General features: G+C 49.6%; 1 protein-coding gene across 3 annotated transcripts in view; it reads right to left on the reverse strand.

The window, feature by feature from the left end:
- FRMD4B (FERM domain containing 4B) overlaps nucleotides 1-14,864 on the reverse strand; it is a 91,602-nt gene that overhangs the window by 37,729 nt on the left and 39,009 nt on the right. For all 3 annotated transcript variants that reach the window (XM_063165005.1, XM_063165003.1, XM_063165004.1), the window contains exons 6-7: nucleotides 4,028-4,084; nucleotides 3,087-3,109 (exon numbers count right to left, since the gene is read on the reverse strand). In XM_063165005.1, coding sequence (XP_063021075.1) covers nucleotides 3,087-3,109; nucleotides 4,028-4,084 — 80 coding nt within the window. The remainder of the gene's footprint in view (nucleotides 1-3,086; nucleotides 3,110-4,027; nucleotides 4,085-14,864) is intronic.

The raw sequence follows: 14,864 nt of genomic DNA on the forward strand, positions 1-14,864 counted from the left end.
TCTTGAGCAAAGCGTGCTCAGGGAGGCAGAGGGGCAGCAATCTGCAGCATCTCAGCCCTGCAGGACTGTCCTGCAGCCCCTCGTGGGGACAGCAGAGCTGCAGGACTGTCCTGCTCTGCCCAGGGCAGCCCTGACACCATCCCAGGTAGGGGAAGAGGGATAACTCACTGAGCATCCCTGTGACATCCTCTTCACCACACACAGCAGGGAATTATCTTGGCTGGGATCCCCAGCTGGGTAAACAGGAAAAGGAAATGGGTACATGGTGGCCTGCTGCCACTTGTGCTCCTCATTCCTCCTGTGTCCCCAAGCCAGTCGTGGCTGCCTTTGAGAATCCAGAGTTGTCCAAACCAGGACATGCTGGGGGTGCAATTTTGAAGCATGTACTTTAGTTTTATAAAGATGTCTTCAAAACCAGGGTCCTCTCAAAGTGGGATTTGGGTGGTTCATCTTTATATAAAGTCTCTTCCCAAATTATAAACATGTCTTCAAAACCAGGGTCCTCTCAAAGTGGAATGTGGGTCTACCATCTTACATAAAGTCTCTCCCCAAATAATAAAGCACAAAATCTTTAAGATCTCTTCCAACCCAAACCATTCTGTGAAACCCCTGTCCTGTAAGAGCCCAGCTCAGGACCTTGGGGTCCTGCAAAGCACCTGCAAGGACCAAACCCCGAAGTCCCTGCTATTCCCATGTTGCCAGTTCTACCAGACTGTGAAGCCCCTCCAGAGTGACCTTGGTAGGTGTAGAAATCGCAAGTTTTTTACTTTCTCCAAGCGCCCGCGTCTCAGGTTTGCTCACTGAAAAGAAACAGATTTCCAAGGAATGTGCTCACCCACTCAGCATGGGGCAGGGGAGGGTGTTTCCCAGCAGGCTGCTGCTCCCTGCCATCAGGGTGTTATCTGGGGATTTGAGCAGAGGATTGGGAAAGAGGCTCCTGTAGAACCACGGGAGAGAAACACAGCAGTGTTCGGGCCCTGGTACGGAGCTGACATCAGGGGAATGCCACATGGTGACCCCACCACAGGATGTGTCCCCATGGAAAAGCTGCCATGGGGATGTGTGTGAAAAAAATCAGACAGGAAGAGATCCCCAGCATTGCCTGGACTGGCCCAACCCTCACTTCCACAGAGCTAATCTCCAGGACTTCAGGCAATTCCTGTATTTGCCGGCGTTCATTCAGCACTAATCCAGCACCAGAAAAATCAACCTGCACGTTCTCACGGAGGTGGTGCAAGAGCCACATTCCAGAAGGTGATTCAAAGCAGAATGTCCAAATGACAGCAGGCAGAGAACACTCTAAACTCAAGGCAGTGCACGGGGACACAGTGTGTGCAGCACAGCAAGCTGTGCAGCAGAGGCCAGTCCTTCGGTATCCTCGTTAAGATATGCTGGTAATTAAGGCAGTGCTTTATCAGCACTGGCCCAAAGGACCACTTGTGATATGTGACATGGAATTCCTTCACTCCTGGTGTGCTCACTGGGCCTGGGACAGCTGGCTGTGCTCATTTGCCACGGGGGCATAACATATGTTCAGTTTAACAGAGGGAACAATTGCTGCAGCTATTTCCATGCAACTCTTAGGGGAAGAGCTGCATTTGGAAATCACTCTTGTAGCAGAGTGCTCTTCCCTACAATTTTCTTTAAATACTTCTGAAGGTAACCACGGGCAATCCACTCCTTGCAACATGTCCATGGAAAACAGCCACAGTTCCTGGGCTTGTGAAGCCATACTTACAAACCTATTTATGGCAAATGATAAGGAGGCTGTGTTAGGTTTAAACCACATAAGGGAGCATTTCACCACCAAGGTGGTTTTTAACGTTAACCCCTGTTCCTGAGAATCAAGAAAATTGTGCCACCAGTTGCTACAGCTTAACAAGTTACTTATTGTGGAGTCAGCAGTGATTTTCTGGTTATCTGTGCCTTACTGAGCTAAACTTAGGGTGTCCCTGTGGAGATCAGGCAAGATAACGGGTCTTTCTAGAGAAAAATGCAGCATATTGCAGGTGTAAGCAATACACTGGGGGTCACAGAGCAGGTCTGCAGCATGAACAGGAACAGAAATAGCCTGCACAGCCAGCCCACCCAGCTGACCAAAAACACCTTTCTGTCCCTGCAGGTGTGACAGCATGCCAACAAACAGGAGGAGGGGGTTTGATGGACTTCACAGAGCGTGTCCTCTGGCAGAGAACAGACAGCCCTTTGAAGGGAAGGGGTCTGGGGACTGGCACTGGCATTTACTTGACAACTGCCCCCTCGAGGGAAAGCAGACCCACTCAGGCAGTCAAACGTGACTTGCTCCCTGCATTTGGGTCTGTACTGAGCCCTCTCCAAAGCTCTTGTAGCAAAAGCGTAAAACACACCTCTCCCCACACATGGAAACTCAGCAAGCAGTAAAATATTAACGTGACCAAAGCCAATCTTCTGGATCTCTATTTGCTCAGCGAGCTGTTTCTAATGGAAGGTCTTTCCCCGTGGCTCCAGCAGGTCCAGGTGACCCCACCTGCTCCCCTCTGCCCCTTATCACAATCAGAGCTGGATAAGCAGCACCTCCAAGGGGAAGGCAGGCCTGATGATGAAGCTTTAAACAGAGCAAGGGGAGTGCACATCAGCCAGAACACAAGTGTGGGGAGGGAGAGGCCCCCGGGCAGCTGCAGGAGAACACGGCTCATTGATCCCAGGGCAGCTGATGGCTCAGGGCTGTGGGCAAGGTCACCCACAGGGACCCAAACACAGGCCAGCAGAAGCACAGGCAATGGTTTGCTTGGCCAAAGCTTGGCAAAGCAGAGGTTTTCCCAGCAGGGAGGTGTGGGAGCTCCCCCTTCTCCCACTGCGGCACCCACGCTCGGGAGGGGAGCACAGCGTGGTGGCCTCAAACGCTGTTTTGACTCAGAGCTTGCTCACAAAAGGCATTACTCACCCTGCAGACTCAGATTTTATCCAGCCCAGCAGCACATTTCACTTTCTTCGGGCACTGCTCGCAGCTGGACTTTACCCCCATTCGTGATTGTTTGCAGTACAATGCCAACACAGAAAAACACATCCATCAAGCACACCAGTATTAGAAAGGAAAACGTTATTACCTGGAATAGTCCCCTTTAGCTTCCTACAATTGAAAAACAGTGACAGAATTAAAACACGATCTCTTCAAAGCCCTCGGTTTTCCCAGCATTGTTCCCTTCCCCACTCCCACAGCTCTGCAGGCAGATCCTGACCCCCACCACACTCCCTGCATGTGCTCAGGAGCTGGACTTGGCCCCTCGTGCTCCCAGCTGCAGACAATCCACCCACGGCACAAATAAAACTGCTTCCAAAACGGGGATGAGTTTCACATTGCAAATCAAATGCTGCTTTTAGTGCACAAGAAGTGAAATACAATTCTCCCTCCTCTCCCATCCAGGCTAAGGTTTGGCTGTACAGTCAGGTCAGCACTTGGGAGGAATTGTGCTCACTCGAGATGAAAACAACTGTTCAGGCAGATCAAGCTGCTGCTGCAGCTTTGCTGTGGCACTTTGTCAGTGACAATGCAATGGGGGAAAAACCCCAATTTTTTACAGGCAGAATTTTATTTCATAGAAAGTGGTAAAAAACTGGAATTTAAGTCTCATTAGAGCAAAACTAGATTAATGAGAGGGAAAACTGACACTGTGTATTTTAACATAAGAGAGGGATCAAAACCATATGCTTGGAAAAGAAGATTCACAGGCATAACACAGCTGATTGAGCCACAATATTTACACTTTTCTTCCCAGATCTCTGGAATGCATTTAAACTACGGTTAAGTGATAAAATGAATGGAAACCTGCCCAGATAAACGACTTCCCTTGATTAGCTTTTACTCTTTCCATTTAAAACTCCTCAAACAAACATTTCAAAAAGAACCTCCTGCGTGTTCCAGCTTTCTCTGAGCTCCCTAGCCGCGGAGACCACAAACAGCCCAGCGGGGGCTCCGTACGGAGCGGGGAGGGAAAAACTCCGGGAAGGGAATACACTGAGCCAAACCGAGCCGGGGGGAAACACTCACCTGGAGCACCAGGGCGGCCAACTTGAACACGGTCTCGCTGTCCACCTCGATGCGTCCCTGTGCGGAGAGAGCGGAGCGTGAGCGGGCAGCAGGGACGGACGGAGGGACGGGAAGGGAAGGGGCTCGGCGGAGGCGGCGCTGCCGGAGCGGCGCTCCCGCCCCGCGTCCCCGCTGCCACCGACACACGCACAGAGCCCGTGCTCACAAACCCAGCCCCAGCCCGAGCCCTGCCCTCGGTACGAACGCGGCTGCTGCTGCATTGCACGGGATGCTGCCCCGTGGTGCTGCTGCATTTCGCGGGACGCTGCCCCGTGCCCGCACGCTGCCCGCCCCAATCTGCCGTGCAGCATCCCAAGGATGTTAACGCACACCCCCAATCCTCAGGGGGAGGGTCACAGCATCACAGACTGGCTGTCATACACTGCAATCTATGGAATTACAGACTGGCTGGGTCTGGGACCTTAACAACCATCTCACCCCGAGCCCCCTGCCCTGGGCAGGGACACCTTCTGTTAGCGTTCAAAGACACATAATCACGGGGGATTATATGCGGTGCTTTTTATTAAAGTGCTCCAGGAATTGGGGTATTACCCAAATCTGATTCCGACCATACGTCCAAAATGATCATGTTTTTATAGTCTATCGTTATATAACTTTCACGTTAATTATTAAACTTATATTGTTCTATTGTATACATAAATTTAGCCCCTCTCTGAATTTCCAACATAGTTTCTCATTATCCTTCTTATGGTTATATAATAATTGTATTTAATTACTAAACAATCATCACATCTAACAATTATATAATTTATCATACTGCTTATGCAGGTGCAGTTGATCTGGGAAAGCACAAAGCCTAACATTTTAGATACTATCTTTAACTTTTTCCAGGGCTCCACTATCACTTCCACTAGACCAGGTCGCACCATCCCTGCCAAGCGTTGCGATTCCGCTGTTATCCCTGGGGTGGCTTGGTCCATTGATCAATTGGATTGGGTCTGGATGCTGTTAGCATGCTGAGGGGTTGCTCTCAGTCTAGAGGTGTGGTCTGATTTTTGGAGGTTTTATTTTGCTGCAAGGTCACCCCAACCAAAAAATGCAGAGCAGTGGCTTATGTGTCAGTGAACCCGGTGGGCGAGAATGTGTTTTAAGGTGGCTGCTGGTTTTGAAGTTCCACTTGCAGGGATGGGGCATGGCAGATACACGGTTGGATGGCACCCAGGAACACCTATCAGCTCCACAAACAGCAGTATTTGACAAGATCTAAACCCCTGACACCATCTGCAAGAAAAGTATTTATTTCCCAGCTCATTTCTGTGCTCTCCACTCATTTGGGTCCATCTATCCACTGGGACAGCCCTGTCCCAGCCAAGAGAAAACCAAAGAACTACATCCATCTTTCCGTAAAGAGTTTTACTGCTTACAGTTTTAGGGCCTTTCCTTGTTAGCTGTGATTGTGGTACACAGGCCCCTGGTGCTAAACCAGCCATACTGATTAATCACAAGGACAGCATCACTGAGTCCTTTGTCCTGCTCAGTCTGCATCCTACAGCTTTCCTTTATTCCAACTCCACTGGAGCTCTAGAGCAATGTTCAGAAAAACTGCATGGATCTATGGATCCCATGCTGGAAATGTGTGCCTGAAGCCCACCCCAAAACCAGCCCTGTCCTAACAGCACTGTGCACTCAGAAACTCCACAGGTGCCAAAGCATCAAAAATACACAAGGACCCTTTTTTTTTCCTCCTGCTTACAAGCTTAAGTACAAACTTTCCACGTTAGTTTCTTACCAGGAAAACCCCTGGCCTTGGTTGTACTCAGGGAGCAGCAGTGACACTGGAAGAGCAAAGGAGATGCACTGACAGTGACACTCCTTACTCCTCCTGCACCTTGCAAACAGTGGGCAAAGCGCAAACCTGAGCCTATGGAGCAGCCCAGGAGCACAGATTTTTCTTATTGACCTTCTGCAAATGCAGACAGTGGACATGATGCCTGCCTCATGTCACTGAGATCCCAACACACCCTTATCCCCCAGGATCTGTTGGCTGAATGAGGAGACAAAGCAGACCAAAAGCTGAAACAATGCCAAAACCAGGGCAGCAGCAAAACCTAGAGAATCACATACAGATACAGGGAAATGACATCTCAAAATATATTAGGGCACATCTGGAGCTGAGCTAATTTACCCCAGCTGCAGGTCTGGCCCACAGAGACTAAATTCAAAAGTTGAACAAACAAATAATTCAATTTTCATGGAAAGGAAGTGTTTTTGCCAGCTTTGTCAATAAAACATTCCAGCAGCAGCACTCCCCCAGGCCTCTCTGACAGGCAGACCAGGAGGAATTTCCCTTTCCCAACAGGTGTGGCACCAGCTATGCAGGAGAAGCCCCCAAAGCATTCCCAGACATATTTTATTAGAAGAAGAGGAGGGGCACATCAGAAGCTCAGAGAAAAAAAACAGCTTGAAGTGCATCCTTCCTTCACATCTCTTTCATGTTAGTGTTTAACAAAAGAGGCAAGATTGCAGCCCAAAAACTCCTCGTGTAGGTGCAATTTTAAGGCACTTTGTTACTTCCAGGTCTGTATCAGGTTAGTCTTTGTCATGCACATCTGAGCTGGCTTTCTGAAAGCTTAAATTGCATCTGCCCAAGCAAGCTCTGATGCCAGCTGTGGTGGTGAGAGGATTACAGATCAGGTCACCCCAGCACCACGGTGTCCTTCACCAGCACACAAAGAACTCAGATATGAGAAAATACCATCACAGGGAACCTCAGCTCAGCAGGAAAGGTGAGATCTGGCTCAGCAAAGCTGCCCTGGATCACAAAATCAGGGAAAACAGGGGCAGAAGGGGCTTTAAAAGCTCACCAAGAGCACTGCCCTGCCCCAAGGCAGAGTCAGCTACATGGGGCTCGTTGCCTTTTAAGCCTACAAGAAACTCAAGGAGATTTAACTCTCCAAAGCCCTCTTGATTTACTGCTGGCTCCCAGATAAGCTCAGAGCACTCAGAGCTGCTGCAGCAGGAGCTGCTGCTGGCCTCACAGGGGTGTTTGGGACTTCATAACCAAGCACCTCCTCACTTCTCATCTTCACAGCACCTCACAGCCATTAACTAATTAGCAAGAATAATTATGAGGCTGCTTTTCTGCTTTTATTTGCTTTTTCCTAGATACTGGCCTTAAGAAACTCTGGTCATTTCACTGGCTGCCATGGCATGGCCACAAGTGTTAACAGTGATTCCACAAACCACTTTATTCAGGGTTTTAGGAGACCAAAGAGAGCACGAAGGGGGACTGGCTTATCCAGGTGAGGAGGTTTTAATTTGCTGCAGAGTGAGGGATTTGCTGTGCCAGTGCTCTCAGTTTCAAATTTGCTTAGAAGCTGTAAAGAGTGAAGAGGCAAGAGAGTCCTCTTGAAGATGTTCTTGACCAAGCAAAGGGGACAAACAGATGACCCCAGGGGCAGGGCTGCCATCATTCTCTCCAGCTGCTGCAAACCTCACAGCCCAAGTTATTGCCCACACAGTAACAGTGGAAGGAGACTGAGGCCACTCTAAGCAAGGCACAGGAGAAAAAAAAACCAAAAAAAACAACCAACCAACATTAAGAACAACCCACCCTTTAAAGGGATTAAAGATCACAGAAAAGGTGCAGGGAAGTGAGGGGACTGCCCTGAAGTGCTGCAGTAGCTAAGCAGCAGAGCAACGATTTGAAGCCAAGGATGCCAAAGCCCAGCTCAGCCTGTGTTTGACAGACTAATGCAGTCCAAGTGACAGTGTCCTGGGCAATTCCCTCTGAGCCTGCAAGTACTTTTTCATCATAATGTAACATTATTTGCCATCTGGCTCACCAATTGCCCATTGCTGTAATGTAATCCAGGTCTGCCATAGGCTGTCATGGAGTTTGGACAGCCCTTGGCTTGACACAAATCCAGACAGTGATATGTGCTGCTCTGAAGTGCAGGATCATGACTCTTCTCACTCAGGCAATATTTTGATTTTATAATCATCCTTCAGCCTGGAGGTTGGCAGATGGGGGTTTCTCTCTTAGTATTGCTTTATCAGCAAGGTCATATTTCAAAAATAGATGAGGAAAATGACTGTAAGAAGATTAATTTTTATTGCCTGCCATTGCCAGGGTAATTCCAGCAGAGACTTGAGTGGGCAAGTGAGGGGCCCTGAGAGCCAGGGCAGCCAGGGCTCCCACAGCCACATGTTGAAGATGAAGGTTTTCCTAAATTTATCCAAGTGGGAACAAGGTCAGCAGCACGAGGTTAAGCAGATGTATGTCATTCAGATAATGGAATCTGACTCTTCTACATTTGAGATGTAAATGAGTTTAAACAGACTGGTGACTGCAGCCCCAGGGAGGGGATGAAACTGATATTTTTCAATTAGAGTCTGCACAGGGGCTGATCATTTTAACCAGTGAGACAGATTCAGCCAGGAGACCACTGGCTTATCTGAACACTGAACTTGGTCCAGCGGATTCAGGTGCTGGCTTTTGTCATCCTGATAAACATCAGAGCAATAAAAGGCTGCAGCAGGTGTCCAAACTGGTTGGCAATTACTGTAGAGCAGGAGTGGGTCACTATCTCAGCATCTGGTTAAGAACAACTCAACCTTTCAGTGCCCATGGGCAGAATTCAGCCCCCAGTTCAGATAGGAGCTCTTGCTACACAGACATAGACTTAGAATGTGATAAAAATCACAAGCTTGGTCATGAATAGAGCACTGAATCCTCATTAGACACAGCAACAACACTAGAATTTACTGCCATAGAGATACAAGTCTGAAATCCTGATGAAAACTCAGATCAAGAGTGATGATAGTCAGATGAGCATTAACTGTGTTAAGCAAATCTTTAGGCTGTAAACTCAGATTAAAGCAGATTTAAAAAAATAAGCACACGCAGGAACTGTCATGTTTAACTCTTTAGATCAAGAAGTGGAAATGGACATGGTTTGTTCAAACCACATGTAACCTCCAGAGGTTAAAGGCTGACAACAAAATCATTTCACCTGCAGATCTGAGAGCTGAGATACCAACACGCTTGTTCCCTCAAACTAATTCCTTAAAAATTTGTGTTAGCCAAAGACACCCCCAAAAATGCACACACCATGATTGAATAGCCTCGAGACAGCCACAAGACTGAATATAATTACCAGTGATTACCGAAAGGTGCTTTAAAAAAAGCTGAAAGAAGGGTGCAATTAGCAGAGGGAAAGAAAGGACCCAAACCGAGGCAGGCAATTATCTGGGTGTGGAGCCAGCACAAGGGAACAAAGCAGTCCCAGCACCCCATGCCCTGATCCAGCAGTGAGGTGATTGCCACCAGGGATGCAGAATCCCTGCTCTGTGTGCTGAGATGGGCTGGCACGGCCCAGCAGGGCAGAAAGCTGAGCAGCTTTTCAGTGTTTTTAAGGCTTTTTTGTGCCAGGCTGGGGAGGGCAGTGGGTGTTGGCCACAACCTGTTCCACCACACAGGCTGTGCAGGAGGAACTGGGTCAGGCAGATCCTGCCGCTCACCCTGCCTGTGCTGGGGAATTAATTACTGCACAGAGACAAACACATGGATAACTCCAGCTTCCAACTGCCTGTCCCAATTACCAGCACTCACACCTACACCTGAGCCCTGGTGCTGTCACCTGCTGCTCTCACTGCCCTGCAGGGCACTGGGGGCACCATCCCATCCCTCCTGCAGCAGCTGCTCCAGGCTTGGCGGAGCACCTGAGCTGGGACTCTGCTCCAAGGACACAAACTGAGCTGAGAAAAAGCACAGCAAAGCAAGTGTCAGCCTCCAGCACCTCAGGGAGGTAAAGCAAAGCACAAAAGCAGCAGAATATGAGCTGCTAGAGGAGCAAATGGCACTCTGCTCCTCCTGACCTTCCTGGGAGAAACACTGCGGATTTCCACTTGTGCTGCATTTCCCCCATGGGCCCTGCAGCCTGGGTGGCTCAGAAGGCCTCACAGCTGCTCCACAGCATTAAGATGGTCCATGATGGGTTCTGTTTCATGTATGGAGCCCCACAGCCCCTCACACCAAGCACAGGCTGAGACCAAGCACAGCTCAGTGCAGGTGCAGAGGCTGATGCAGCTCCTCCCTGGCCATTCCTGCTGATTCCCACCTCAGGGGCTGAGGCCAACCCAGCTCAAAAATAAAAGCTGTTATTGGTGAGGGACAGGTTCAGGTTTCCCTGTTACACCCTTTATTTTGCTGTCTCTGCCAGCCACTCTCATTCATTTCCTTCTGCCTTTTTTGTGCCTCAGCCAACACTTAGGTGAAACTCCAGGGACAGGAGCAGCTACTCCAGGACTCACCTGCACTGTGCAACAGGAACACATCGACTTTCTTATTAATACAAGAGTAAAAGCAGAGAATGGGGAAAGGCCTGAAGACTTCCCTGGTTTGCAAACCAGGGCACATGGCAAGTGTCATTAGCCTTAACATATAATCACAGCCTTTTGCTTTGCTACCCCACCATCACGGGGAGATATCAACACACACAACAACAGAACTGGCTGAGCTGTCACAGCACCTTTGCTCTGTGGCCAGGACATCAAAGGTGCAGGACTCTCCATGGCAATTAACCCAGTTGTCAGTCCCAGGAGGAGGTGAGTACATCCAGAGATGTGAGGAGCAGAACTCTGGCTGCAAATCAAGTCAATTTTCATATGCAATGGGGCCAGCCCAGCTGGGACACAACCTGCACCTCCCCAGGAGCCCCACAGGTCCCTGGGGCACCTTTTAGAGCAGGACTTGGATCGACCTCAGCACTCTCAGGAGGCCCTGGACTGTCCCCACACCATGGCCAAAGCCACCAGCACAGCCCCAGGTGAGGTCTCTGGGGGTACAATGGGGGCCCCATGGAGATCTGCCAAACTGCATCAGAGTGGGGTCCTATCACATTTTACTCACAGGCTCCATCCTCCTCACCTGCTGACATGAAGGCTGGGCCATGGAGGTGGCTGCCACGGCAGAATCCACAGGATAGAACAGCCCTGGAGGAGGAAAAAGCCGACTGCTCCTGCTGAACCTCAACCTGGGCTTCACATGTGCTGTCTTTGGGAGCAGAACAGCCAACTCAGGCAAGGGACAGAGGGTGTTTAATGGCCTTGGCTAGGATCAGACTACACACTGTTACAGGGCTACATGGGAACGTTCCCCTCTCCCTGGAGGACGGGGAGAACTAGGAAATATCCATTATAAAACTTTCGAGAGCTCTCTGATATATGACCACTGTGCTCCCCAGGAGCTAGGAACCAGCCAGACTTTAAGCTCACACCAGGGGTCTGTTTCAACAGCTCTTCTTGGTAAGCACTGGTCCCCAGGCTGCCAAGTGCTCACAAGCATTGCTGTTCATGGAGCGAGCACAGACTCCCCTGAAAACTTACATTTCCTTTAACTTTTCCCTTTTTTAAAGCAGTTCTTACAAGTCCTTGAAACAAATGGGAATTTAAATAAACCCCCCAACACCCAGAGATACAGAGGAAATGGGGAACACAGCCAACTTGACCAAGATCTTAAGTTTACAGAACATATTTTAAGGCCTGGCAAAGACTCAACCATACGACTGCAGAGCTATATGGAGGTTAGCCCTAATGCATAATAAACTTGACAGTGCTTTGCTAGCCAAGCAGGGTGTTATTCTTCCAAACTTGGCTGTTTCAAAAGAAGAAAAGACTAATTTATCTTTCCAAATTTATCACCAGCATGTGCGTGACCAGCTCTGACCCACCTCCCTGCAAGCACCCCAGCTATGGTCATGGGCTGTGCAATAACACACTGAACACTTCACATTTACAGAGCTCCCTGTGCAAACACAGCCATTCCAGATACCCACTGCACCAGGCTGCCCTCTCCTGAATTCCAGCAGGTTTCAGACAGCTATAAATCTTAACTCAGCTTCTTGAAGTCAATGGTGGGTGAGAAGGCTTTTAAAGTGAAGTTGTCACCACTGAAGGTTCTCAGGCAGCGACACTCAAAGCCTTGGAAAAGAGAGGCCAGATGTACACAAAGCAACTGCAGCCTTTGCATTCTCCCAGAATACATGTGGATAAATGAGTTTTTAACCAAGTGACTGGAAAGCACTTGAGCAGACCTGGATATATAATTACCAGCAGCTCCCACCTCGGTGGTCCAAGCTGTTCCTGGCAATGGATGCGAGTTCTCCAAGCTCCAAGAGCGTGGATGCTGCAGAGCAGGAGCCAGCCAGCTGCTGGGACCACACAGCACTGAGAGGGACCAGACCAAGGGGAAAACGGGCAGCTTGGCATGGCAGAGGGCAGGGTGAGAGCTCTGGCAGCATTTGCTGTCTCAGCTGGATGCCATGGTCTGTGCAGTGAGGGGGCAGCAAGTGCTGCAGCACACGCTGTGCTCTGTTCACATGCAAAGGGGGCTTCACAAAAGTTAAAATGAGGTCTCAGCCCTCTTGTGCCTCAGGCAAAGGGGTCTCCCCCAGCTCCCCAGAGGCAGAGGAGACCGCACAGAGAGCAGCACAGGTCACAGAGGATGCACAAACCTGGCAGGTGCCAGCAAAGGTCCCAGAGGCACAAAGCAGCTTTGACAGTAGAGGAGCACAGAGGTGGGGGAGTGGGTGGGGAGTAGAAAGAAATACATTTTTGGCAGCTGAGATTTCATTGTCTGTCTTGTCCCTTCCTTGCCAGAATGTCTACAGAGATTGCAAAACGCACAAGGCCCAGATTCCTCCGAGTCCTGGCAGGGTGAAGCAGTACCTGATTTCAGAAAGGAGCAGAGAGACTTGCAAGAAGGAATGTGGGGTTGAAAGGTGAGGAAGAGAATCATGGCTGTGCACTGCAGAACACCAAGCAAGCCTTCACCCTTTTCAGAGCTGTCACGCAGGTTTTGATTTCATTATTTATTACTCATGATCATATTTTGTAATATATTATGTAACTAAGAATATAAAATGGTATAGTGTTTACCCTGAGTTTTTATCCAGCTGTTACAAGACAGCCAGAACACACTGCCCAGCAGCTCCAGCCTGACCCCAGAGGCGCTGGACTTCCTTAGGAGGATTCCATTCTCTTTGATTAGAAACAGCCCCTTACAGGATTTCACACACAGACATCTCAAAGAACACTGTAAATGCATTTCTAGTGCAGCCTCTGTACTTTGTTAGCCAAGGATAAATCCCCTGCACAGGAAGGGCTGGCACAGAGCTTTGCCATTGTGCTGGCTGGCTCTCCTGGTGTGCCCACGTGCCAGCAGGAGCACTGGCACCCCATGGCACACACAGGGCAGCATCACCCCCTCCCTGCTCACAAAAACATCCCTGCCCCCTGAAGACAAGGGAGCACAGGTACCCACACTCTGCTGTGCTGTCAACACGTGCCAGTGCTCAGGAATGCCACAAGAGCACTCAAGCATCAGGCATTTGCACCACCCTGGATTTGGGTTTCCCCTATGGGGAAAAGCTGCAGCGAAAACTTTGGAAACACCTTTGTGAAAGCAAAGAAACACGGCTGACTTTGAAGCAATCTCATCCACACAGGGCTCAGCACAGCCCAGGTGTTGCAGCATCTATCCCAAACCACATTCCTGGCCCACACAGAGCACGGGCTTCCTGCAGAGATCCAGGTTAGGATATTGCCCTGGCAGGGCATCCTCTGGCACTGCCTGGGCACATGGGCTGGGTGTGAGCTCCTGCTTTTCACACACCGGGGGTTCCTCACTCCAAGAATACAACAAGAAAAGGAATGGGAAAAAAAGGGAAAACCAAAAAGCCAAGCTGAGGCAGGCTAACCTCCTGGAGCTGGATTAAGGACTGAGCAGTGCCAGGGAACATTCCTGGCTGTCATCATCGAGCATCAGCCACTTCCCTCATGGAGCTGGGGATGCTCCCATTCAGACACCCCTGGCTCCTTCCCTGCCCCACAAAGGAGCCAGCAGCACCAGGGCAGAGCACAGGCTGTGGGAGCACATCTGAGGGGCCTCTGTGCATCCTCCTGCCCCATCCCAGGGCTCAGGATGAGGGCTGGCCCCACGTGCCCTTCATGACTGCCTGGGACTGACCCAAAGTTTGTCACGTAGAACAGAATATTTTTACAGGAGTTAATTGGAAGGTTAAAAGCTGCTTGGGAGTAGAGGAACTGGCTCTTGCTGGAGGAGCCAGAGGCTTGAGCTGGGCTGTGAAACTGCACAGAGAGGGCTGCAGCAGAGCCAGGCCTCCCCAGCTCTCCCTGTGTGCTGAATCACCCGGAGCTGCACAGAGATCTCCTCTCAGGAGGAAGGGATGCTCCTCATCCTCATCCCTCTGCTGCCCACAGAAACTGGACACAACAGATACCTCCTGTTTCTGGCACTTTTGCCTGCAGGAACAGGGATGCCACACTCTGGGTGGCTACAATTAGAGCACACACTTTGCAAACCATAGGGAAAAATAAAAGAGCCAGCCTGCCTTCAAACTTCTTTTTTTATGCTTCTCTTCTCCCTTGCTTTCTGATATGTCTTATACCTACACATAAACACATATACTGGCACCCAAATGTGTTAATATTGGGTAGGGTTTGTTTCAACAGCAGTGGCATTTACCACATTCCATCCCAAAACCAGACCCATTTTCCAATTCCAAAATTATTTGTTAAGCTGCTCCAGTTAAGGAGCAATTTAAGGATGGCTACAAGCTGCCAAGACCCTTCATTTTAAGTGGCAGATATATCAAATGGAGATTTGCTTTTTAATAACCATAACCAGTGAGGCCCCAAGTTGTTTGAGCATCTTTCAAACTTCAGCATGTTGTAAAAATGCACCAAATTTCCTTCACTCCTCCAGAAAGCAATTCCTGTACAAAGCACTTACAGCTCTGCCATCACAACTTTC

This window comes from Melospiza melodia, chromosome 10, assembly GCF_035770615.1.
Source record: "Melospiza melodia melodia isolate bMelMel2 chromosome 10, bMelMel2.pri, whole genome shotgun sequence".
Classification (NCBI taxonomy): Eukaryota; Metazoa; Chordata; class Aves; order Passeriformes; family Passerellidae; genus Melospiza; species Melospiza melodia.